This window comes from Anomalospiza imberbis, chromosome 7 (assembly GCF_031753505.1).
Source record: "Anomalospiza imberbis isolate Cuckoo-Finch-1a 21T00152 chromosome 7, ASM3175350v1, whole genome shotgun sequence".
NCBI lineage: Eukaryota > Metazoa > Chordata > Aves > Passeriformes > Viduidae > Anomalospiza > Anomalospiza imberbis.
In genome coordinates this window covers 10,612,339-10,640,126 of record NC_089687.1, presented here as the reverse complement: position 1 = coordinate 10,640,126, position 27,788 = coordinate 10,612,339, and the positions used below count along the sequence as shown (strand labels likewise).

Sequence of the window (27,788 nt, the reverse complement as noted above, 5' to 3'; positions counted from 1 at the left end):
TAGAACTGAAATCCTAGTCTGTGCTGAACTACAGTTTTCCATGGATGTTCTCAGAGTCCCTCTTCCACATGTCCTTTGACCCATCATAGCTGTGCAAGCCCTCATCCTGCATTCCTGCAGCCAGAGCCCTGGACAAGTGAGTTGATGTCATGGTAGCTCCCAATTTACCACACTGCCTCCCTCAGAAACAATGTGCACCCCTAGATGGCCCAAAATGGAGTAGACATCTCAGATATTCAAAGAGATACCCTCTCCCTCATTATCCAGTATCAGACTGTCCCTGGTGTTGGAGGCAGAAGTACTTTGAACACTTCTCCTCTTCTTCAGTCTGCTGGCCACCCACCAGCTGCGAACAGCTTTATTTTACACTCCCAGCTCCAGGTGAGACCACTGAGAGACACATCCCCGGGGACTGGCTTGCATGATAGGAAATCTGGAAAGTGCATTTATCTTTGCTACCTTGCCAGTTTTCTAGGCCAAACGTTATTAACACAGAAAATAAAGCTAAGGGGGGAAAAAAGAGATACTGTGCCCAGCCTTGTCAGTGAAATAAACATACCATGCCCCAAACCAGCCTTTGCTGGAATTTCCATGCCCACACCAGTGCAGCAGGTGTGTGCCTATCTGGGGATGTTTGATTATCCCACAGTGAGGATTTTTAAAGCCCGTGGGAGCTAGAGTTAAACCTGGTTGCCACCCGTTCCTACTGTGAACACTCTTTCAGGAACATGCCTACAGAGGAGCAAGTCTGAACGATTTGGTGGGTTTAAAATAGCTCTCAACCAGCTTGAGAAAAGCAGGGCTGGTTTGGGGAGTGTTTCTGGCAGGGTTGGCTGAGAAGGCACAAGTTTGCATTTGTACTTTTGACTTCTCTGTTGTAGGCATGATAGTGCAAGAACTGTGCTGATTGTTGTGTTCTGGTATGTCCAAACAGCTTTGCTCTTCCAAACCCCTTCACTTCTCCTTCAAGAGGGAAAACTAAACTCTTTTACTCTTAACCTTCCCACCTGCTGGCAAGCTAATTCTCACCAGAGGGCATGCACTTTCTTGGATACATACTTTCCCAGACATTCTTGATAGGGGTAACTTTCTGCCCAGGATTCAGATGGGTTTCTTTCAGGTCCTGGTACCATATGTTGAGAATATATGGCATGATAGGAAATGGGAATATAAAGGCATGAGGTGTGACAGCTCCTATCCTAAAATATAACTTGTAGATTGGTGTGGGACATCACACAATGATTAAGTCACCCTGGGGATTAAAATGGAGCCCATTGCAGCATTGGCTGAAAAATCAGAGCAGACTGAGCAGTTGGCACTGCAAGTGCCAGAACGCACAGAGGCTGGTTTCCTCCTCCTTCCTTGCATCTTGTGGCCGACCCACATGCTCCAGCTGAGGCTTTTCTGCAGTTCTGGCACTCAGAAAAGTTTTGCCCGAGTTGATGCCCCAACCTTCGTTCAGGGGAGCGCTGACACTGCAGCATTCTGCCCCCAGCTGCCTGTTCCCCCCCACTGCTGGGTCGAGTCCCGTGTTCCCACCAAAGCCCTGGAGCCCACAGCACTGGGCAGCAGGCACAGGTTCCATCTGAGGTGGGGAAGGCAAAGGCACTTTCCAAAGAATCTGAACAGACCAATGTGCGCGCCACAGTCTGAGTTAACATTAGATTTCAAGTGGAAGAGCTGCTGGCGACTTGCCCAGATTCCCTGGCCTGCTGCCTGCCAAGTCCTCAGAGACTATTTTTGTCATTATTTATTTATTAAAATTAACTGTCTTGGGGCTGGACCGCAGACAGACAGAATCTAAAAATGCAGACACTCAGTGGAAAGCTAGCTGGGAGGTAGGTGGAGAGGTTAATAATAATATCTGGTCCAGTCCCATTGAAGGGCAAAAACCCCAACCTTCCAAGAGAGTTTGTGGCTTAACAGGCTTAAATTCTTGCAATTCTTCTAGGCACCAGGTTGCCTAGAAAGACAAGGTGCTGGCACACCTGGCAGGTACATGAGCCATTTCCATATAGACTGGCAGACTGGGCCACAGCTTATGAATTTGGAGAAAGGTCACGAACTAGCAGGAGCAAGAGAACAGTGAAGGCTGACAGTCCACAGTACCAATATCGAATGGGAGACCACTTCAAGGACAACCTGAATGAATAACTTATCCTTCACTACAAACCATTTTTATCTGCTGGGATCCTCCACAAGGCACTCTCCTTTTTTTTTTTTTTTTTTTTTTGGCTGCCTGAGACCACCAAATCATATCACATAGACTGCTTGTAAGTGAGCAGCCATGTCAGCTTCTGCTTCTAGATGCCTCGTGTTTTCCTAGTGCCTTACAAGCCTAAAGAGAAGTTCTCCCCAACCTGTGCTGAAAACAAGCCAAGGAGGCCATATATCCCATATTAAGCCCAAACCACACTCTGCTATTTGGAGAATGCAAATCCAGCCAAAGCCACAAACAAAATGGATTGTTCTAAAATGCATTTCCAGATGGATCGTGATGAATGAAGTACAGAACACCTACAAAGAGATTTTCATCTTCAAAAGGAACCAGTGCATCTGATCTCCCCGAAAACCAGGTCTGGGAATGGGGAAACTACGGAAAGGGAGATTATCTCTTTCTACAACAGAAATACTTCACACTCAGATGAATGCTTTCCACCCACAGAACATAAAGCATTTTTTGTAAAAGCAAGCACTATTCTGGCTTCACTCAGAATAGCAGAAGCAAGGCATGTAAGCCACTTGCTCAGGGTCACGCAACACAATATGGTATTGTCAGCTCTTTGACCTTGCTTTTCCAGTGCTTACCTTGCCCTGTTGTGCTGCTTGGACAATGTGTTGATAGACAACAGGCTTTCTAATCCAACCGAGCCCTGTAAATCACAGCTACCAGTCTGCCCACACCGTGCCTGGCTTTAACTGATTCAGGAGCTGGCGGCTGTTGCCAGCACAACACCGATGCAGGAAACCTCATCGAATTCACACATTAACAGCAGGAGCCTTGCAATCATGACACAGCACACCGCTGGGAGTGCCACACAGAAATCACACTCACTTGGATGCTGCTGGACAGACACTCTTCTTCAGGACCAGAGAGGGGGTGTCAGTAGGTCACATGGCTCACACAAATATGCATATCCCCGTGGTAAGACATTTATCCTGGTTTCAGAGGGATTTCTTGATGCAAACAGATCCACAGCTATAAGGATGCTTTAGCACACTCTGAGAAAGCCAAAATGTGTGCGGATTACCTGACAAATTCAAGGTCTCTCCTTTTTGCACTAATCCAAGCCTGGGATTTGGGTGTCTTCTTTAGGCAGATTGAAATCACAGCCCAAATCCCTGCAATGCTAACAGCACAAGATTTTAGTAACACCTTACAGACTACATGCAAGTATCTCCCTAAAGAAAGCTTTGCTTGTATTCCAAGCCTTACAGCCTATCACACATAAAGCATAAAATCTTCTCTTCTCCCACTTAGAACAACACTTTAACTAGGAAGGCTGTTTCCATGAGATGTGCACACATTTCAAAATGTAAATATAGCAGCGCAGGAAAAGAAAAAGGACTCTTTGACTCCTAATGAATCACCCTTGTTGAAAGCTTCCTTTGGGGCATTCTGCCATCTGAGTCACTTTGCTCTGCATGCTTCTTAGCTTGGCTCTCTCCAGGCTCCATTCACCTGACATACATCTCTCTTTAGGATGTAGGGATACATGATTTTGTGATTCTGTATTAGCTAGGCAATGGGTGAATATATGGGTATAGATAATTTAAGGTGACTGTAAAGACAATGATGAAGGGGACACAAGCATTCTTTGAAATAGCATTTTTCTTTCAAGAGTAATGGTACAGTCAGAACAGCACTTGTATACCACTCCTCATCTTCAGGAAGACTTTATATTAAACATTAACCAGCTGCTCCTCATATCACTTGTGGCATGGACTCTCTAAACATGCATTAATTTCCTCATCAGTTTAACAGAGATTAAATTGATAAACTAAAATTAGTTGCTAGAGAGCAGGGCTTAAATTAAAGACATGCATGATGACTTGGGCCCTCTCAAGCCCTATGATCTGGCCTACCTGTTAACAGAGGAAGTGTTAACTGCTTTCTCCTCTTTTACTCTGATGCAGTCCAGGTCAGATCCCATTATTTAGATGCATTAAACCTTATATTACCACTTCAAGAGCTGTGTTCTGGCCAGTTTCTCTCACACTGAACTCAAACAATTTCACCCACACAAGCACTAACAAGCATGCTGTGGGTCCTGTCTTCCCCTGTATCATCTTAAACTACCCTTCTCCTCCTTCTTCAGGTAATTTCAGATCCAGTCAGTTCCCAGATTTGGGTCTCCACATGCCACAAAAATATTTGCTCTGCCACAGCAAATGCTTCTTTTGGTGGCTGTGCCAGGCTATTCACACCAGGTTCATGGTGTACATTAAACCAGGCCAGAAGATTTCTCTTCTGCTGAGGAAAAATCACATCTGGTAAGCACATCCCTGAGCAGCACTTCCTCCAACAGACCCCGCTAGAGTTCCCTGTCTTAATGAACCAAGTTGTCACTCCTTCATCCTCAGCAGCTCTCTTTCCCTCCATCTAGCCCTGGCAGCCTCCACCTGTTCCTTCTGCAAGAAGCCTCAACAGGTAAAACATGACTTCAATAAAAGCACGGGAAGAAAGCTGTGTGAAGCCTACCCTATGCAAAAGCTCAAGACCCCAAAGTCGGGATTTGCTTTAACACAAGGGCCAATGCCCTCCAAGTAGCTCTTCTGCACGTAACTACGGATCTATGCTGCTGGGCAAGGGCAAGCAGAGGAGGAAGTATTCTGCAGAGTACTCTGCTTTGCCTCCTGAAGGTTTTCTGACATGGTTAGACACTGAAAGACCCTGCAAAGAGGAACTGCAGTACACCTGCTCAGCTGCCGGGCTGACTCACTCCCAGAGCCACACTAACATCCAGCGTGACTGCAGCTCAAGTGACACTCCAGCTTCCCTTATTCCTGGGTCTGACTGCTCCTGGAAATTCTGCATGTGCAAGAGGACACCACCAGCACACTGTGGGAAGGTTTGATCTGCAAAGTTAACTCTGTCCAGCTCCACAGGCTCAGAGCCTGGAAGAAGAGGCGGTGGCAGCAGCACAAAGACAGGTCACAGGGCTCTGCCAGCAGTGTGCATTAGATGGATACTGACCCTTGGATGATTGAGCTTGCTAGCAGCCTGCTGTGTTTACAGTTATACAGCAGATGGTTCCTTTAAAACAGAAAAGCTCAAAACAGGAGGTAGCCCTACCACCAAGTTGTTTAGTGAAAGTTTCCTACAATTTTTCCATTGTCAGTCCCAGCTGAGAGATGTTTGTTATGGAGAAGTCACACGTGGAAAAAAGGACAAGCACGTGCACACCAGGAAGTTTCTGTGTTAGTCCCAATATAAGATCTGTCACAAGGCATTGTGGGTCTCATTTTCAGAGTGTTTCTTGCATTCAGCCCCTCGTCCTCTCCTCCCTTCACCCTCTTTTTTGAATTCTCCTTCATATAATATTGAACAACCTTACTAACTCAGCCTGTTGCCATAAATTCACAGCCTCCTTCCAAGAGAGCAGCAGGTCTTGGCCACACTTGGCCCATTTTGGTGCCACAGCCAAGACTCTGCACTTCCCTGCATCCTACCCAGAACACCACCAGGCTGCTAATTCAGCTAGCTCATGAGATTTTGCTCAGCAGGCAACAGATAACACTTCACAATTCATTTTAATTGCAACTTCTTTGTAGTGTTTTCCTTTATTCAAGGGAAAGAAGAAAAATTTAAAATTGCTTGATCCAGTCCAGATTATAACACTGATCCTTGCTTTCAAAAGAACAGACAAGTTTACTCTGAAAATAACAACTCCAAATGACATCTCACAGCTGTCTCTTCAGCTCCATACACCATCCTACTGATCCTCCTGGTTTCTCTCTCAGGCTGTTGCCCCTGCCATTTCCATACCAGCCCACAAGCCTCCTCCATCTCAGCAAGGTATTTTCTGTCTCCTCACACACATACTCTCTTTTGCATCCCATTTTCAGTTTGACCCTTCCCAGGGTCCCACAGACCCAACTCCACTATCCAATGCATCTCACTTCTCAACAGTGGGCTGCCACTGTCTTCTCTTTCCAAGGATGGCACGTAAGGGGTGGAGAACAGAGGAAAACAGGCAGGCAGGACTGCAAGCACAGAACTCAGCAAGGAAGCTGCAGGGAAGCCATTAGCACCTCTCAGTGCTTGCCCTTTACCTGCACACCACAGACCCAGCCCTTCCTCCTCAGTCCAGCACACAAATTGTCAATAGTAACCTCATCCCTTTTGCTCCCCCACATTCAAATTTAAAGCTGTATTCCCACAAATAACAAAACCAAATAGACACCAAGCCTCCAAGTCTACTGTATTTTCTTTAATTCCTAGCAGAAGTCTGCTGTTCAGAGTTTAGTCAAAGGTGCTGTGAGAACCCTCTCTGCTCTGCCACACCAATTTCCACTGCAGATCACATCAGTAATCAGCATGCTGTGGTATGCAGGAGTGGTCAGGCAGCTCATGTCTGTTCAAGTGCAGCTACATTCAAAAGTTGGACTGAACAGTAGGAAATACACAAGCCCACAAGCTTATTATTTATTCTGTAGAAATGTCTAGAGGCAAGAGGAGGCAGTCACACTGTTTAGTCAATGAAAAACGTTCTTTAGGAAGATTTTAGATGTCTAAATTCACAAGACCCACTTGGGAACTTTCAGATGCCTGAGGCATACCGTGCTGAGAGCCAAGGCACCACTGGAAAGAACAGCTTTGGAAACTTCATTTCACATTTTAACCAATCCTGTAAGATACAAGAAGGTTTTACTCCTTCCTCAGAGCTCTCCTAAGCTCCCTCATTACTGAGGCAGGAACACCAAGGACCTCTGGAAGCCATAACCATTCCTTTTATACAAGGTAGATGGGTCAAGCCAACTGTCCTGTAACTTCACTGTGGCAAGTATGAGATGCTGCACAACATAACCCGACCCACTTTCTTCTGGCACCATGACCTCACCATGATCAAGACAGACAAACTATGCATTCTTATCCAGGAGGATCAGACCACTGTCTTCATCACACTCGTCAAACACCTCAGCACAGAGAGGGATTCTGCTGGCTCAAGAGGCTGAGCCAGCCCCAAAGCTTGGATTAGACACATGATCACTGCAGAGGGCTATAATGCAACCTCCCAGACTCAAAGCAATGGAATGCTCACAAATACAGCTGTGCAAAAAAAAAAAAAAGAAAATATTATCTTTCTATATCTGTTCCCTTAGGACAAGTTATTCTGGTCTGAAAACAGAAAAAAAAAAAAGAAAAAAGAAAAAAAGAAAAAAAGTAACTTTTAGAAAACACAGCTAAGTGAAAACAAAGTCCAGCCACCCTTTTCTGCACCTTCAAGGCAGATGCTAACACACATTTGTGTATGCAACAGCCCCAGAACATGAACCAGTTCAGAGCACAGATATGGAAAGAGCTCCCTTGGCCATTTCTGACAATGCTGTTTTGTTCTTCCATAAAGCTGTTTTGTTTAGGGCCTTCTTTGAAAATTCCATCATGACACATGTGCAAAGTGCCAGCATGGATAAATGTGCTCCTCCAGGATTATTTTCACCATGGTTAATATTCCACCCCCCACAACCTCCTCAACCACAGTCTGTTCCACATGCTCATTACTTCACATGCGGTCCTGTCCCACACAGTTTCTGCCTGTCTGCCCCTGCTCCTCCCAAAAGTCACCAGCACTCCTGGGGCAGCTGCTTTTCATGGATTTTGCAGCTGCTTTGAAGGCAGCTGGGATGACAGGGCTCACACATCCTTCATGAACTCCATTCACCCCTGTGAATCACACGAGCCGGTGATCCTGGTGACACAAAATCATGGCTCAATGCACACTTCTGTTCCAGAAAGAGTGTTATCCATCAGCACAACAGCCCAGGATATTGGTGCAAGGAAGTAAGGAAGCACTTGAGTATTAATGCTAGCTAAGTAAAAAACCTCCTGATTTCCTCAGCAAAACAGCACTTGACCCACATTTTCTAGAAAGCAACAGCTTGTATGTTACTCTGTAAAAATTCTACTTAGAAAGAAAGAAAAACTGACCCACATTTGAACTGTCTCAGTAATCACTGGTGCATAAAAAAGGCTCCCAAAGTAACACCATTAACCCAGTGTGTTATCTCCAGTAGATGGGTTCTCTAAGACAATTTTACAGAGACTAATGCTGAACTTTTTCTTGCCTACAGGATCCACTCTAAGCAAAGCTGGTTACTACATACTCCCATCCAGAGCACTCATATGCTGCTTCTGGGGAAACAACCAGATTCCTCCCCAAAAATATAAATCCTAAACTACCAGCTTCCTAGAAAGAGACACTCTAAAAATATGACCTTTCAAGTATTCAAAACCAAACTAGATGTGTGGTCCATGGTACAAGGTGCAATGAGGAAAGCCATTCAGGAAGGCTTGCATCAAAACTTCATTATTGATTTAACATGCTACATCTGCACTTCTATGCCTTCCTCCTGCTGTCAGTGACTTGTAGGTTCTTCCAGTATTTTAATCACTTACTTTTCCTATAATCATTGAGTATTCAACTGCAAGTCTTTTTGCCAGACTTTTCCTATTCAGTTTCATTTTTAAAATATTGTGGAACAGTTAAAATTTTGGCTAAGAATCACATCATGTCACTTCTTGTATATGGGACTATACACATGCCATCTATACTCCAGCATACACTCCAGAGCCATCACTGGTCACAAATACACACTGGGTATCAAAGATACTTGAAGGCCCTCATCACTGTGATATGTAGTTCAAGAAGATGGGTAACAGAAGAATTGCTCTGCAGTTTCCCACCAGCAGGTTCCTTTGCCAGGTGCTGCCACTTGCAGAGCAGCCCATCAGAAACCAGCCCAATGCTCTGCTGAAGGGAGGTCAGAAACCTGCAGTGACAAAGCACATCAGGGAGAGATGGTGCTGGATGTGTGTGAGGCCCAGCTGCAGCACACGGGCACGTCATGGCCTGTTTTGCCAGAAATAGGGATCATTTCCTCTGCAGCACTGGTAGCAGAGCAGGCAGGTGGGCCAGGCACGGCAGCAGAAGAAAGAGGCAGGATGCCAATGTAAGCCTGAAGCAAATTAAATATCAGAAGGCAGCAGGTTCCTTTGAGACTGCTTGGTTGGTCTTTTGGCAGAGGAGAAAAGCAAGCCATTAAAGAGGCAGAATGCACCCGTGTCAACTTCATTTGCAGCACTAATTGCCATGCACGTGCACTAATTGCCCTCACATGAAGTGCAAGGGACTGGGCACTACTTGAATCCCAGGCAGTAGGTGAGTCTTCCAAAGTAACACGTGTTGGATCATGCTCTCACCACACATTCCACTTGTACCAAAAAAAAAAAAAAAAAAAAAGGAAAAAAGGAAGGAATCAGTGCAGTCTTGTTTTTTCATAAAGTTATCCAGTGCAGCTTATTTAGAGACCAAAAAGGAAACTTTAACCAGACCACCAGAGATATTAAAAACATTAACAAAGTTTGGAGTTTCTTACCAAGGTAAGAGAAAGTAAGAGCCACTGAAACAAACTGTTCCCTGCTGTCACTCTGGAGGACAGGGCAATGGAGATCCATCCTGCAGCCACCTTCTGTGACTGTCTTTTCTTTTGTCAGTAATAGCAACACTATTGGATTGCTCTCAGTAAGAGCTGATGGCTGTCAGGGCTCGTCCTAGTTACCTGCACAGGTAAAGCTCACCAGAAAAATAAACACTGGTGGCAGGAACACAGAGCTGCACTACCTGGGGCTTCTCTTGGGGCTGTTCACATCACTGAGGAGGTGAAAGTAAGGAAAAAGCTGAGGAGGGAGGACTGCAGCAGGTGGACAGATCATGCTTGGCCATCCTCTCTCCTGTTTTGTTAAGGGTTTCCTGGAAAAACAGAACTGTGAGACAGTGGAACAGATTGTCCAGAGAAGCTGTGGATGCCCCATCCCTAGAAGTGTTGAGGCCAGGATGGAAGAGGGTCTGAGTAACCTGGTCTAGTAGATGTCCATGCCAGGTGTGTTGGAACTGGATGATCTTTAGTCCCTTCCAACCCAACCACATCATGATTCTACAAAAAAAAGGGGTTTATGTCCTTCCCTTCAGCAAAGTCTAAAAGCACCATATGTCCCTATCAGTTTGTTAACATGTCCTTAACATCCTTCAGCTGCATTTGCTCCTAGCTCATTAACACTCCTTTCTCACTAAATGATACCCACCCCTCTAAACTGCTTGCTCGGGTGTGCTGCAAAAAACATTTCAGTTGCTGAGTTTGACTGTTTGGCAGTCATGGTATTGCTGCTGAAGCACACACAACGAAAAAAAACCTGGAAAACCAGGCACAATGATCCATTACCACATAAGAAGAGGAAATGCACCTCTCACTACTAAATTTTTTTTTTACAGTATTTCTTCCCAGATTTTTTTTTTTCCCAGGACCTACAGAGAAGTCAGGCTGGGAAGAGAGATAGGAGACACTGCAGACACATCTCCCACCAGTGTATCTCTGATACACTGCAGGGTGCCTAGTACAAGAGAGATGCCTCTCAGTAATGTGAGGATTGATCAGTGTAAATCAGTCACTATTGTTCTACACCAGCTGTCCCTTCATACAGAAAAGCCCTGAGGGGAGTTAAAGGCATTTTGCAAGCAGCCAAAGGGAAAAAGGTATTTTTGGTGATGGGCAGGAGGCATTTAGATTCCAACTCATTTCTTGCTGTGCTAAATATAAACTAGACAAGGCAACAACGATTTAGGGTATGGTTCAAAAAGAGGTAAGATTCCATTCAGATCATATTGGGATAGGGAATTGCAGAGGGAGAAGTAAATATCGTGGCCATTAAGATTCAAAAGTTAGTTGACTCAGTCCTGGAAATTGCAGCTCTGCCTAAGACCACTGTCTGTACAGAAGGCACCCTTCAGGTTTTTTCCCTTCTACCTAAAGGAAATCAGCATTACTCTGCCCAGACCCAAATGCTGTTTCAATGAGCAAGCCAATGTTACAATGCCACCCATTTGAAGGGAGCACAATATTTCTCCAATAAGCTTCAGCAGGAGGTTTGGCAGGCAAGGAGCTGTCACAGCATCTCCCCATGAAGTTTGACACGCAGAAGATATGCTCATGTTGCAGCAAGGCACTGCCTCAATAGCGTATGGAGTACTGCAAATGGCTTAAACAGAAGGAGAGCTGCTGCAAACCAAAGGAGTTTCTCTCAGGAAAGACTCTGAAGAGCATCACCTGTCACTTCTGTGGCATTCCAGGTGGCAGCCTGGGATCTTAGACATGCCGTATTTTGTCCTGGTCACAGCTGCTAAGGAATTGGCAATGAAGATGTTTGGTCTCAGCCCCAAGCAAGAGGTCATGCTCTGAAAGCAGATAATTTCTTTGGGAAGGATGAATCGTGAGCAGTCACCCCTTGCACAGAAACAGCCATAGAGGGGACACTCATGACCAGGCTCCTGAAAAGGAGCTTTGGAAATGGGGCCAAGAGCTGGCTAAACATGACAGATAAGCTCCTCTCTTGACTCTGTCCCTATTGTAACCAGCCCCAACCCTTGCCAAAGGGAAAGGCACGTAGCACAGAGTGACACTATCTCTAAAAGAAAATGATATACAAGGGCAATGCACTAAGTTAATAGTATAAAGTACTCCTCACTTACATAAGCTAGTCTTAGCCTGAAGATATTAGGTAAAGATTGGTCTGTTCAGAAAAGTTCATCAAAATAAATTGAAGAAAATTATTTAAACCTGTGAGAACACTTCTTTTAACAAGCATGACTTTATTTAGTTTGCATTCCCTCTGGAAGTGAATTAAATTAACTAGGTCTATTTGCATCTAAAATAGACAAGTAAGGTGGTTTCAGCAGTGGACTACAGTTTCTGTATAGTGGGCTTTATATTGTGGTTTAACCAATCCACAGAGTGTTACCTTTCCTAGACATTACTTGGACAAACCCTCAGTGTCATGACACAGCCAGATACTCATTACCTGCAGTAGGGAAGAAGGAAAAGAAACAAAAACAAAATTGCAGTTTCCTAACTTTCTCTCTTGAGATATGAAAATATTTTCAGGAAATACTTTCTTAAGTATTTGTTCACAGTCATTTCAGCCACGGTGCAAGAGGCATACACTTTTAAGAGTCCCTGGAGTTCTAAGGAGTGGCCTAAGTACAGCTACCCTAACAGCTGAGAGGGGCCAGGCACCTGTGAAAGGACGGGTAACCTGCAAGCTTACTGCTTGTACTGCAGTGCTTTCAGGAAGGCCCCACTCAGGAATGAGACCCAGCTGTGCCAGATATCGTTCAAACGCACTGTTTGTGACACTAGAGAACGGCAGGCTCTGGGTGGGGTGGGAACTAAAGCCAGGTGAGACAAGGAAACTAAGCACCAGTTTCATCTGAGAGCAGCCAGAGAGCTCTAGTCACAGCTCTTCTTTATTGTCTGCTCCTACCCAGGGCTGTGCTTGCTGGTTTGCTTAAAAAAAACACCCAGAAAACAAACACGCCGGAAAGCTCATCAGTGCTTTTGTGACCCCCAAGAGAACATACACAAAGGAGGGGCTTTTCCAGGGTCTGTGACTAGTACCTGCCACAAATGGTTCAGGCTGACTTGGTCTTGTCTTGGTGCAGCAGGATGGCATAGCTGAGCTCTGGAAGTATCCTTCAATCATATCATGTCTGGTTTTGTACCTTTCAAAAGTTATCAGTACATCTGTCATATCAAGGGGATGGCTCTTGTTCTAGCACACCGACACAACTAAGATAAGCCTGAGCTCTAGTCCCTCATTTTCTTGGCTTGTCAACAGCCTTTCAAATTTCTCAGATATGATAGTAAACCCATATGCACAGCATCTATTTGGTGGTGTATTGCTAAAAAGTCCAGAATAGACATGGAGCAAAGAAAAATGCCATATTCAACATGAGTTAAGAAGGCAGGAATGTAATTACCCAGTACAAAATCTGGGCATGATGTCAGAACCCCTTCACAACTAACACGTCCATCTGTGTTATATTTAAGTAGATGCCACCGACTTGAACAGAGAAATATCCCCAATACTTTCCATCACAGGGTATCAAAATCCTGTCTTACTAAGAGGAGAGAGGAAAAAATAAGTATTGGTTCAGTTTACCTCCAGTTCAGATATCAGTGCAGATTGCTTTTTCAACTGACAAATACTTTGCAATTCAGCACTTTAACTTTTTTTTTTTTTAATTGAATGGAAGAAATTGTAAAGTGTAGGAGAATTGTTCAGTGTGTACCGTTAAATGAGCTTAGAAGTCCATCCTGGCCTTAAGATCCAGAGAGTTCACCACTCAGCAGCAGTTCCCACACTAGTAACCTACTTCATGTTCAACGGCCTGCAAGACTGCATTTAGCTTTCAGCATGAGTGAGACTGACACTGTGATTACACATTCTCCCACCACACTGCACAGCCTCCTCTTTCCTTAGTACTGCAGAGCATTTCTTCCTCTCCCTATGAGATTACAAGTAACCACCTGCCCAGAAAAGAGAAACACCATTTAAATGGAAACATCTTCATTAGTAACATGTCCTTTGGTCCCCCCATTTGTGTGCATAAATACCCACATGTTAAAAGCAAGAATACAGAGAGAAAGCTGCCATTGGGTACCTCCCAGCAAATGGGAAGAGTTTATCACTCAGCAAGCATGTCTGAGGAGCTCTGTCATCTGTGGGCTGACCAGAAAACTACTGTTTTTAGAAATACTGATTTGAGTAGTCCCTTACCACATCACTGGCTCTAAGATTCAGTTTGCAGAGCGAGAGGGACAGAGGGATCAGTGCTTGTAGCATTTAGTCTAGAGCAGGGAATTAAGGGAAGGAGGCAAGGCTTTTTCTGGAAGGGAAGATACAGGCAGGGAACTGTTTGCATCAGCAACGTTTTCTGACAGATTCTTGCAAGCAATGTCACAGCCTTTTCTTCTGACTATGAAGTGAGACAGAATGTCTTATACAAGCTGCAAACATATTTGAAGAATAAACAGTTTGCATAAGTTTCCTCTTTGAGAAATCAATTTCTAATGTCTGGGGGGGAAAGAAAGACAAAACACAAATCTTTCTTTATTTCTATTCTCTCTGTGTTGCATCAGCACAGTTCTTTGTTTACTGTCTGCAAAGATGCACTCTGATACTAATGGAATGTGTATATTGAATTTGAAGAGCAGCTTTAATTCCCAAAACTCAACCTCCCAAAAGCAAAGTTTCCCAGGAAAACACAGGGTGATAGCCAAACACGGCAATACCACAAAGACCCAATTCACAGTAAAAAATTTGAAGGGTATTACATGGGTGTGTAAAACTTCTCATGAAAAGAAAAGGCAGTTTAATATTTCATCTGGAAACTCATCACTCAAACTGCAGAAGAAGCAATCTAGGTAAAGGAATTATAAACAAAATCAGGGCAGGATTGAGGATGCTTTGAAATATACTTCTCTTCTGCTATTTCTGCTGCTATGAAGTAGGAGAAGCCACAAATGATGACTATACAATGCACACTACAGACAGTCCTGATAACATCTTAAATACACAAATATGATTTGTGTTCCTGATGTCTGGGAAGGGAATAAAGATACGTGGCAATTACATTAGTGACATATAAATATGGAGAAAAAAGAACACAATGATATTTTATTTGCAGAACAAAGACTGACAAAACAATGAAACATTCTACAGTGAGTGCTGCAACAAAAATCCTACTAGGCACTAGTGAGGCCAGCCTGGCACCAGAAGCAATACTGTTGGTGATGCCAATGCTGCCCATTAATTCTTCAACTGTGTGGGGTCCTACCATGTGTAAACACATCATCTTTGTGGTGCAAAACCAACTGTGTCTGCCTGAAGTAGTTCACAAGCTTGTCTACCCACCAGGCTCCTGGTGGGACAGAGCTTCCCAAATGCTCAAGAGCAAGCCTGGAAGCAGAAGGCAGAGCTTTAAAATTTGTTCAGTCCATTTCTCTGAGTGTCAGAACAAGACCATCTCATGCTAAATTCTACTGCAGGTCTGTGAATGCTGCCATTCCTGTACCTGCCAGTGATGAAACCAGCAAGAGTCAGCACCATCATAAAACATCACCGAGAGTGGTCCAGTTGCAGGTGTTAAAAAGCATTTTGAATCTTGTCTTGGCCTGACAACTATTTTATGTGTGACCTTATTAACTGCTAGAAACTTCAAACTTTCTTATGATAAGGTGAGAAGATTTAGGAGTTCAGGAGACAAATATTAAAATTCTTGTCTGTTTCCCACACCCCCTCATAACTAGATTACCCTTTTTAATATCTTTGGGGTTGTGTTTTTTCATTCACATGAGATTTCCCCCTTGGGTTTTTACCTAGCCTAAGGACTCCATAATAATGAATCAAATTAAGTTTCTGGCAGCAGCAGGCTACCTCTCAGCTAAAGAAAAAAAAAAAAAAAAAGAACTTTTTAAAAAGTATCACCAATGTCAAAACAAAAAGAAGAAAGAGCATCCCATGGATGAAAGATATCACAAGTTCAGATCACTAGGCTAGACTTCAGAGGGAGGGAAGGAACTAACACTGAGCATATCCCACATCAAAACACAGGACTTGCAGGAGATGAAAAAGTCACAGCAGTTAGACAGGAACCCCACCCATTTCCCAGAAGCTGTAAATCTTCACATTCCTTGCACACACTTTGTCACTGTCCTACCCCTCTGGGCCATAAAAAACCAACATGTAGCACATCATGAAATCATGTAGCAGCTGGAAGGCTTAAGGGAGATCCTGGTGCACTCCAGCTCCCCCAGCACCACCTCCTCTGGGTACAGATTACCTGTGCAAGGTGCCATGTAAACCCTATACTACAGAGCAGATGGGATAACAAACCTTGCCCAAGGCTGGTAAAACTTGGAGCTCTGTCTCCTACCTCCTCAAACAAAAGTGGGTATTTTCTCTGATCCACACGCACCTGCACAAGGAAAAAGAATGAACAAACAAAACAAAAACCAAACAAAAAAAAAAAAAAAAAAAAAACAAGAAAATGGAAAATTAAAAAAAAATAACAGAAAAAATTAAAAATAAGTAAAGTGAGAGAAGAAAAAAAAAGAGAGATGGAAAGGAAAAGAAGAAAAGACAGAAGCTTTTCAAAGCATGGGTACTCAGAAGCCACTACCAGCTAGAGGGTGGATCACTTTACCAAATGCACAGAATCTGCTGTCAAAATAATTTTGGGTTTTACCTCTCAGTTCTTCAGGTGTTGCTGGGAATTTTTCACTGCATCTTCTACCAGGACAGAAGGAAAATTCTTTTAGTTCAATTAGAAAATGACAGAAATATCCAGTAGTACCAAAATATGACGACCAAACCAGCAATTACCAAAAGACTGTAACTATTCCAAATACTGCAATGGCTAAAAAGTTAGCGATTGTCCCACTTTTCTTAAGAGACAGAGAGGGAGCTATGGTACATGACTGAAAGATTAGCTAATCAGACACAAATTGAATGCATTTGGAGAACAGCCTGGTGCCCAAAGTTCACATTCCAGCTGGGCTGAGTCCCAGTCCTCTTCCACCCCAGACCTTGGCAGCACTGCCCACACATCAGTGGATTCAGAGCAAAAGGGCATTTAGGAAGCACTGGGCCATTCAGGCTCCAGGAGGGCACGACCAGTTCCAGTGAGCCTTTAGCACCAGGATAATCAGCATTTTATATCCACTGCTGTTCAGGTTTATTAAACATCTGAATGAGGTTAATCACAAAAGACCACATAAATAAGATGTCCTGCCTTGGACAGGTCTCTGACAGAGAACAGGTGTCAAACTAAGCCATCGTGCCCAGGACACCAAAGGACAAGTCAATGGCTTCTTTGTAAGATTAGGGCAAGGAAATTTATCCCTCTGCCTCTAGTACCTTCATGAATCCTGATGTTGCTCCGAAGTATCTTCACCTCTCCAGAAATAACCAGAACTAGCACACCCTGCCTTTTCAAGCATGTCATAAAAGTGCCTAGAAGGACAAGTCTTTTTGCTATGCAACTCAATCATCCCTATCAGGTTTTGTCTTGAATTCACCAATTTCCAAGCCAGCTATAAAAGTGTGATTACTACCACAAGGCTGAGAGAAATTATTCAAATAGATCAATTTATCAAGACAACAAACCTATTAAGAATCCAGGAACACAGAGAAATTAGACACACAGCACTCTATCACACTAACTGGTTTTTATACTGGTGAACATTACAGTGAAATATTAAACTAATTCATGGTGGGGGGAAGGAGGGTAAAGCAAGGGGGTAGATTAGGAGGTGGCAGGATCATAGGGTAATTTAGGAGATAAGAAAAACAGATACGCCTTTGTAACCCTCAAGCAACGCATGCCCAAGAGATAAAGACAATATTCTTACAAAGGGCTAAATTGATACACAATACCACAGGGATTTACTTAATTACTTCTATTACAGAGTTACCCTAGGGAGGCAACTAGCAATGCAACAGTTACTGTATATTTCAAATTGCCATTTTTTCCCCTGAACAGAAGACCAGAAATCAATTTTCACTAACTTCAGTGCAAATTCTGCTCAGGCAGATTCTTCAGTAGTGAGCAGTGCGCGAGCTTTTCTTACTGCACAAGACCCCACTGATATCAGTGTTTATGCAGAACAGGGCATTAAGTGCTGTTTGAGGCACCCAGTACCTGCCCCATGTGCCTGAGCACCTTAAAAATCCCATCCTATACAAACATTACTCAAATCTATTTTCCAGGTGGACAAAAGTAAAACAGGCAGCACATAACCATAGGAGAGCTGACATGCAGATCCATCTGCATTCCAAGTAGTTCATATCTCCTTCTTGATGAATAAAGAAATGCTGCTTGAAGATGATGAAAGCACAATGCAAGGACTTGATTAACACACTGCTGAGAATGTGTCTCTAAATCAGTCATCACTTACATGTAGTAAGCATGCTGAGGCTGAGATGGAACATACAGTACTGCTTCTCCTACTGTGTGACTAACTTCTTGTTGAATGCCATTCAAGTTCCCAACTAGAAAGCATCTTTATGAGGTGCTGGGGGATCTCCACAAGATTCAAGACAATTCGCTGGTACAGTAAGAAATTGTTTTTAGCCCTGCTGAAGTGAGTTTATTTATGAAGAGGAGAGAGGCTGGTTCTCATAACAACATCTTCTGAGAAATGGTTAAACTGAAATGCTACACTTTCAAGAGAGCCACCATGCAGGTGCAGATCAATCATCTGCCATTAACGTGCATTGACAGAGAGCAAGGCCAACACATACACATTTCTCAGAAGTGAAGGATGAGGAGTACTAACGTAACGTTGTTATGATGGAGACATGGAAAAGGGTTGAGTGAGAAGGAGCCCTGAATCAGAGAGACAAACAAAAGACGTGCTGAGGTAGTTCAGAACTTTGCTATCAGAAATCCTTTGCAGGAGGTTTGCAGTAGCATTTGGGTAGAAAAGAGATGAGTGCATTTCAGTTTCTATTTCAATGAGGTTACTGACACAACACCAAGAAAAAGGTATTTATTTTTCGTGGTACCTTAACAGTCACCCACTCACACTGAGTTAATAAACTACAAAGACTTAACTGTATCCTTGAACAAGGAACCTCAGAAAGTTACAATAAAACAGGTTTGGATGGGAAAACAAGAGTGAATCTAACCTCAGTCCACGGGCTTGTTTGATGTTTGTACATGACATTCTTATCCCCTACTCCTGGTCCCCCATCACTCCTACACACAATTCCCATCCCTTTTTAAGTCTGATTCAGAGTCCAATAAACTCTCTTGTGAAATTCCCTGTCCCTTAGCCCATAGTCTTACAAAAATGCCAGCGCTTACTCAAGACTATCTGCGCTGAGGGCAGCTGGCCTCCTCACATGACTTCAGTTAAGCATCTGCAACCCACAGGCTGAACCTCTTCCCATGCGCCCGTACAAGCCTGTGGGTCAGCTGGGCAGCGCGCTCCAATGGGACTGAGAATAAATCTCACTGTTATCTCTGCTGTGAATGCAAGGCAGATTACCGATAAACAGTACACTTCTTTCTAAGTTAAGTATTAGAAAGCCTCATTCACATGGAAAGTAATGTTTATGTGAATTCTAGAGTCTGAGTGTGTTTTCAGAGCCTGAAAGTGCATCAAAGCCAACACACGGAAAAGGCTGGCCTGAAAAGAGATACACTTACACGCAGAGAGAAGACGACACACTTCTAGGCAGTGAAACATATTTGTAATCTGTCCCAGAATAACACAAGAACATAAACCTGAAGACAAATACAGTCATCCCCTCCCAAATAAATCCAAAAGCAGTTCCTCTAGAGCTAACTGATCACAGGAACAAATGAAAAAACCCCTTTTAAGCAGCCAGAATTTGTAGTTGGTGGAGCATCACCTATTCACTGTGTTCTGCTTCCAACAGCATGCTGCCTTTGGAAACAAGTAAATTCCCAAACACATGGTTTCTTTTTCTCCTCTCCCTCAGCACTGGATAACTTTTTAATATAAAGCAATAATTAGCACTTTTTTATTCCAATCAAACCTCAATTCAAGAAGTCAATATCATTGCCTCTATCTGATCAGACTCACGGAGGTACCAACGATACTCATCTTTTTGACAGGGGTGCTTTCTCTTTTGAAAGACAGACTCCTCCAAGTAGCAAAGAGAAGTCAGAGCCTACTTTCCAAATCCAATGACACCAGAAAAAATATTTTAAAAAGCAGCTCAGTTAAGACTGAACAATGACAACTACTTTTACTCCTGTCACGTTATGGATTCAGAAACAGCAGACTGCATTAACCCTTCCATGAAGTCTGACTAGCATAGCCTTGGACCATAGAATTTGGGGACAGAAAAATCCAGCAACGATAGGAGAAGAAAATTCAGACAAACTCATGCATCCTCAGCTAGGGAATACAACAAGCTGCCTTTCCCCCAAATGGGACCTACTACCAAGAATTTCACTCTCAAAAAAGAGTTTTTAACAGGCTCCAGAGCCTTATAAAAGTGCTCAGGTGTCAACACAAGAGTCACCCTGCTTTAAATGTCGGTGGATCACAACGAGAGTGTATGATTTCTCCTGGTTTGGAAACAATTCAGAGAGGATTAAAAGCAAAAAAGCTCGAACAAAGTAAAACTTGCTTAAGTATTATAGTTTAAAATGCCATGAAAAAGAAAGGAAGGGAAGGTGATATACATCCTAACCAGCCTTTCTTCTGTGACTGCTGGATGTAAAGCACCATCTGGTCACAAAGGCACTCACATCCACTCCTGCCCCATAAAACCCAGGCTGATGTGACTGCCAGTGTGAAGTCACAGAAAACATTTTAACTCACTCTTCTTGACTTATCTGGTCTTCACCTGCCTTTGCCTCTGGTAGTTTGAAGAAGGAAAATAGGGCTTGCGTGCATTAGGGGGGCAGAGCTGAACACAACTGATTTCCACGGCAACGAGATACAGCCCCAGTGAAGGAGGCCTGTTAAAAGCTGTAAGGCAATGAGCTCAGCAGAACAGATTTTTCTATCAGACAGCCAGAGATAGCAGCTCGTGTTCATACACAAACGTGTAAGGAATCTGATGCTTGGCCTTGTACAACCCCACTGAATTCAGCCGGTGCTACGCCAGTGTAGACCACAGCAAGATAGAGACTGTGTTAATAGGAAAAATAAACAGGCAATGTGGAGAGATGCTCTGCCTTTGAAGACAAAGTAAAAGTGCTCCTAGGACATTCCTCATTAACTGAACATTTATTGCCAAACCAAAGGAAAACCCCAGCATTACTATGAAAGCAAAAGCAACTGTGCAATGCACAGATTTGTGCATACTGTACCATCACCTACTGCCCATGCTTCTACCTTTGACACGTGCACATTCATACACAAGCCAACCTCTTACAAACAACCTGCTATTTGGAACGGGAGGGAGCTGTAATTGTTCCAGATTTTCTACTGAGGGAGTCAATAATTTGACCTTTGTAATTTAGGCTCCTTCCTACTAAAATACAATTACCAACATTTTCCAACAGGATGATATCTTATTCATTTGTTAGTACGCTCCGAACTCTGCTCATAACAGACTGCTAAATCTTCTAGCTGCAATCATGATGGGATTTGCCTTGCCATGTAAGGATACAGTCTCCAAACACACCAATTTCAAAAGGACAAGTCTCCGTTTATAAAGCAAAAAGCACACAGGAGGCTTTGCAAGATCAGAGCCCCAGTGGAGAAGAGCTGAGGCCATTAGCAAACTTTTTCAAGTCAAGCAGAAAAACACCAACTGTCCCACTCACAGTGTATGCTCTGCTGAAAATGCACAAAAAGCCATTTCTATCAAACATAAGAAGAATATGTCATGTACCGTTTATAAAAATATCTGTAACAAACTAAGAACAAAGCCAGAAACTCTCCAAGTAGGCTTAACCAGGCAGGAGGGAGTAGAGAGTAATTTCATGGGGTATTTTGTATAGCAAAACAGTGACAGCCTCAGCCTCATGAGGTTTTCTTTAAGTCCTACAACTTTTCTTGCCACTGCAATAGGCAGAACTCAAAACGACTTGGAACCAAGACTCAAAGCAGGCACGGAGCACGAGGCTTTATTCTGTATTATGTATTAGGACTGTAAAACAACCAAACACCTGATTTTAATAAACAATCCCTGATAACACACAGGTATCAGGACTGACTCTGTGACAGGCTCATCCTTGCTCAGAGTCCTGCACATCAGAAGGATGACAATTGCCTCATAGCTTCAATGTTTTACATGTGGTAAGCTTAGAGCACGAGTCCCAAGGCTGCCTGCTTCACTTGAAGAGTGGCGCCTTGTACTGCTGTTGTTTATACAGATATGGAAATTAAAAATTGCACTGTAATGCATTTGATAATAGTCTTATTGTTCCCATGAACTGAACTGGTTCAGTTAAACATGATATCACAGCTAAATAACAACCTGCATTTATACTTTTTTTTGTACTTTTTATCCTGCCTGTACAGGAACTCTGGGCTTTTTCACCATAGAGATTTCCAGCACATCTCAGAGCAAAACACTTTCCTTCTAAACTGAAAGCCTACCCCACATTCCCATGGAGCATGCTCTCCTAAGATGCCCAAGCTCTGCACTAACACTGAACCTGGAGTGACAGACAAGGATAACCTCTGCCTTACAAAAACAGCCAGACTTTCTGCACATTTCTCAGTGAAACAGCAGCATGCTTGGATACCGTTCCACAGGTGTGTTTGGCACAGGGCTGTTTACATTAAATACAACTGAAGGGCATTAGCAGGGCTGGCTGACAGTGCTGGAGCAGCCGTCATGGGAACCCAGTAAGACACACTTCTTCTATGTTTAGAGCCTTAACGTGGAGCAGAGATGAAAGAACACCACAGACACGAAAAAAAGCAAGATTACAGGCTAGCCACCACACTGCACACCATCCCACCCAGCAGCAGGTAACCTAGGAGTTCAGCTGAAAGTCCTGCCAACCTTCCAGCATCAGGCAGGCTTATGGAAGTCAGACGACTCCCCTCGCCCTTCAATGCTGAGCACACATCCAAATCACTCAGGTCTTGCCTACCTGCTTCAGGAGGAACTTATCCTCCGCGTTGATCTTGAGGGAGACGGCCAGGTGGATGGCGGAGAGCACCACCCCGCTGATGACCGCAGCTCTCATCCGCACCGGCAGCAGCGTGTAGATGCTGTAGATAAAGAAGACGGTCCACCAGATGCCCTCTGAGGCGCTCCTGGGCCACACCAGCAGAACCCCTACCACTTGCACTGCCAGGATCACCAGGATGACAGAGTAGCACGCCAACCACATGTGGTCCTGATGGAAGTTGTTGCGGTTGCACACCATGCACAGCACCACCATCAGCACGATGGCCAGGGAGAGCACCACGACATAGGATACCTCATAGTGGCCGTGCGCGGCATGGAAGATCAGCATGACCACACAGACCAGCACCAGCACGGCCATAAGCATGGTGAGGCTGCTCTGGTTTAGCCGAAAGAAGTAGCGCTGATAGAGACGTTCCAGTTTCTCAGACTGGAACTTCTTGGACCTGAAGATTTGCAGCAGGCTACTGCAACAACTGCCCATGGAGAAGGCCGCCTCGGAGTCCCCCTCGTCCCCGTCCTCTTCCTCCAGCTCCTCAATCTTGGCCTTGATGCGTTTCTCGTCCAGCCCCAACTCCACAGAGCGGGGCCGTACCTCCCCCTGCTCCCCCAGCTGCCGGGGGCTGGCATTGTTGGGGGCAGCGGGGGAATCACTGCCGGGCGGGTGGCGGGACCGGTGACGTCGGCTGTCGTCACCGTGCTCCTGCCAGGCGGATTTGGACCTAAAGCTCATCATCCTGCAGCCGCTCTCCCCGCGGTTCCGGGGCTCGTAGTCTTCCTCGCTCCTCCACCTGCTCGACATGCGGGAGGCCTTCTTGCCCGAGGACCTGTTGGGAGGCGGCGGGTAGGAATAGCCATTGGCCCGGGCCTCCGCCTCGCCCCAGGCCGAGCGGTGCTGCTCGGTGCCTGCCCAGGGCGCGGGACCGCCGAAGCCCGGGGGGCTGACGCTGTTGGACCGGGACATGCCCTGAGGAGCGGGGCGGCGGGCGAGGGATGACCGCCGGGCAGGCGCAGGGGACGAGCCGCCGGGAGAAAACCCCAAAAGGCAGCGGAGAAGGAGAAAAAAATGGGGGGAAAAAAAAAAAGAAAAAAAAAAGAAAAAAAAAAAAAAGAGAGAGAAAAGAGGCAAAACCCGCAAACGTCCCCAAAGCCTCCGGAACGGCCGGGCGTCCCCAGAGCCGGGGTGTCCCCGGCGGGACGCTCAGGGCAGTGCCATCGCCGGCCCCGGCACTTCGACACCGCCGAGCGCGCTCGGCACCGCGGGGACCGGGACGCCCCCGGCTCACGGCCGCTCGCCCTCAGCCGCGCCGCGACGGCCGCAGGGGCTCGGGGCGCCGCGGGGGAGCCGCATCGCAGCGCGCCCGCACCGCTCCGGCCCGGCCCCCGCCGCTCGGGGCCGGGCGCAGGGCGGGCGCTTCGCCGCGGGCCGGTCGGCGCGGAGCGGGCGGAGGCTCAGGCTCGCAGGGATGTGGCAGCCGGCGGCGGCGGGAGCATCCCCTGCCCGAGGGGCGCTGCGGGGGGGCTGCCCGGGGCGGACCGGGCTGCGGCGGCGCTCCCGGCTCGCCTCGCCTCCCAGCGGCGGAGCCCCGGCGGTAAGACACGGCCGGCGGCAGCCGCGCCGCTCATGCACCCGGCCACCGCTCCCGCTACGCCGCGGTGCCTTCGGGCGGCCGCAGCGCCTCTCCCACGGGCACCGGGGGAGAGGGGAGAAACCGGCAAATCTCAAAAATCGGAAGGGTGGTAAGGGGAAAGAAAAAAATTCCAAAAAACCCGAGAAAGAGCAGGGGCGGGGGCTCGGCGGTGCCGGAGCGGGGCTGCGGCGGCGGCGGGAGCGGCGGCCCCGCTGGCGGCTCTCCCGGGCACGGCGGCGGCGGCGGCGCGTCCCGGCCGCGCTTTGTGCTCCCCATTCAGCCGCGCGCCGGCCGCGCCGCCCCCGCCCGCCCCCATTGGCGCGGCCGCGCCGCCGCGCGCCGCCATTGGCCGCCGCCGCCGCCGCCCCGCCAATGCGCGCGCCCGGGGCGGGGCGCCTTAACCCCTGCGGCGCCGCCCGGGGACGCGTCCCGGAGCCCCCCGGGCGGCGCGGCGCAAGCGGGGCCGGCTCCCGGCGCTGCCTCCGGGCTCCCGTGTCGGAGCATCGAGCACCAGTGCCCGAACTGGCGAACAGAGGAAAATCAAGCCCCAGAAAAGCCTCTGACAACACCGGCACCTGTTACTGGACGCATCTTACCGCAGAAATGAAGGGTAAAACACACACACGGGTAGGTTTACCTTGCTTTTTTTCAGCCGCCTAAGCTACAGCCCTCACCTTCACCCGACAGCGCTGTGACACCGTTCTATGGCATATTCCCTAACCTGGGAGTGAGGCGTGACGACACCACAGCAGTTCCCAGCAAGTTTCAATCTCCAGACTCTTCCACAATATTCTTTCACTTTCCTGCAGGTGCAAGTGAGCCAATTAATGATTTAGTGTTTTGAAGGTAAGCATCATATGTACTAAGAATAATGTTATTGCTTGATGTTCTGCATCATGTTTTATTAAAAACAAACTGTCAAATCAGATAAGTGCTTGGCTTAAGTTGCCGAAACTGGCAATTGTCTAGATGTTTGATCAAACATTGAAAATCCCTGCTCACAAGTAGTCCTTAGCAGTAGTAGTGCTGAAGCTGTGGTTATCAAGGGACGGAGATAAGCAACATTTGTAGAGAGGTAATATTGCTGGACACAGTTGGGGGAAAAAAGCCAAACCGGATAACCTTCCAAAGAGAAGCCCTTCACGTGTCCTTTACACGTGCAAGGAACTCCACAAACTCCAGCAATTTAGGCCTATATGCATTTCAGTGATTTGTAAAACCATATGCTGAATTTTCAGATGCTCCACAGAGCATCTTTCACTTACCAGGAATTCACAGTTAAAGATTTTCCCTGAAACAATACACACCACTATTACAGAGAGGCTCACTTCCATGGCACTTTCCTGACAGATGCTACATCCTGCAGCTGATCACAACTAGACTTACAGTTTGCTTCCCACGAGGAGACATTTTTATATATAAATGCCACTGCCCTTCAGATGGAATTTATCATTTCTTGTGATATTATACAACACTGTCACTATCCATACACTACTTTTGTTCTACTTGAGTAGAACAACACTCAAGAATTGTGTGGTTAGTTACTCTGGCTGAACAGTGCCTGAACCCAAGGGATAAAGACAGTGAAACAATTCTTCAGTGAGCTGTAAACTGGGACAGGTCTCTTTGTTTTGTACACAAAGTCCCATTTTGGAGTTCTTCTCTCAAAGCCAGCAGTAAAAGATCTCACTTTTTCACACTAAAAGCAAGTAAAAGGAGAAAGGTGATCCACAAAATTGGTGACCCTAAAATTAATTCTGCTTCACAGATTACTATGAAGGCATGTATAAGAACCAAGCACATTCAACATCCACATCTTGTTACATTTCGTTCTAGATATCAACAAAGCATTGCTCAGATAACAGACCAAGTAATTTTAAGGTTTTTATGTTTCACCACAAGGACTAAATGAAGTCTTACTTATCTTTTGCATCATGAAAGCCTCTGGAAGCCTGAATCCTGGGCAGGACTCCAGTCACAGTAAGCTACAGCCTCTTCTCCAGGAAGTTTATTACAGAGGTACAGGGAAATGGTAGTTTCAATTCTAGACTATCGTTCATGTTTCTTTTCACTGTGTCCTTTTGTATCACATACAGTTTTGCTTTTCTGTAATGTCATAAGAATTGATGCTTAATCAGTTTTAGGGTGGTTTTTTTTTAAAATCAGCCAGAGGGGAAAAAAGTTTTGTCCTTGCTACAGGGGAAAACAAGTCTTGAACCAGAAGTTTGTAACTTTAGAAACAGGTAGATAAATACGAGGTTTGAGTTTAAAGAGGGGTAAAGAAGCATTTGGAAGAGATTGTGCAGAAAATCTGTAACTGTGAAAACAAGAATGTTAAGAAGCTAAAAAGTGTCTCAGAAGCTAAGAGTAGCACCAACTAAATGGGTACCTCACACAATGAGGACACATAGGGCTATGACAAAGACAATACAAGATTCCACATGGATAGTACAAATCTTTAATGCACACTTTAGCTGATGATGTTACTGGATGACATAGAACAGTAGTAGAAAAAAGGCAACAAGCAGGATATTTCAATATTAAGGACAGAGACCATAATACAGACAGGTTATCTACAGCTTCCCTTCTAACATGCACTTTCTTCAAGCCCCAGTCTCGCTTCGAATTCAGGAACCTCATGACAAATGGCAGTAAGATACAATGTTTATCTCACCCAAAAAGTTATGCACTAAAGCAAAACACTGCATATCCTGGGTGGCTGTGAAGTCATTTAAAAAATGCCTAGCACTTACTACAAAAACATCCAGGCAATCATACTTTGTTAATGAATTATGCATAGATAGGAGTTGCCTTTTTCTTTCACAACTTAGGCCAGCCATTTTCTGAAGGATGAGTGTAAAATTAAGGAGCTTCTATATCTCAGTCCCAACATGGCTATGTACAAATTATGACCTTAATCAATGTAAGTGTGCTTTGCATAGAAGTCTATATAAAATGAGAATATTTACTTACTTTGTTCAGAGCCCAACAAATATCCCAATACTGTGTAGAAAAACAGAGAAAACTTCCTATTCCTTATCCTGAAAGGCTAATGTTGCACCTTCCAGTCTAGCCTAGCCTTCACAAATCCTACCTGCCCTATCATAAAAGCTTTTTTTTTTGTTTCTTTTATTCTTTGTGGGTGGGGTATTTGGGCAAAAATCAATTCAGTACCTTCAATTATATCTTAATAACATTTTGGATTGAAATTGAACCATGTCTCTTTTTGAAAAAGTATTTATCTGGTTAAAATAATACCTACATGGAAGTAAACATGTGGAAGATTTAGAGACTGCTTGTACAAAATCACTCAAATGATTTCACCTCCTCCAGAACCTTCAGGAAACCATGAGGGAGCCAACAGAGAGCTACTGTGGAAGATCTAAACTTCCTCAACATACAAGTTCACATAAATTCTGGTTTCACATGTAGTCTCAAAATTTGTATAAAAACATTTTTTACTTTAT

General features: G+C 45.1%; 1 protein-coding gene and 1 long non-coding RNA gene across 2 annotated transcripts in view; one reads left to right on the top strand and one right to left on the bottom strand.

Moving 5' to 3' along the window:
• Positions 1–23,768, bottom strand: part of ADCY5 (adenylate cyclase 5) — a 204,061-nt gene extending 180,293 nt beyond the window's left edge. The window contains exon 1 of the mRNA XM_068195390.1: positions 22,653–23,768. Within this exon, the coding sequence (XP_068051491.1) occupies positions 22,653–23,654 (1,002 nt within the window). The 5' untranslated portion in view covers positions 23,655–23,768. The remainder of the gene's footprint in view (positions 1–22,652) is intronic.
• The window catches only part of LOC137476932 (uncharacterized), a 541,698-nt gene that overhangs the window by 499,692 nt on the left and 14,218 nt on the right, over positions 1–27,788 (top strand). The gene's annotated exons all lie outside the window — the stretch shown is intronic.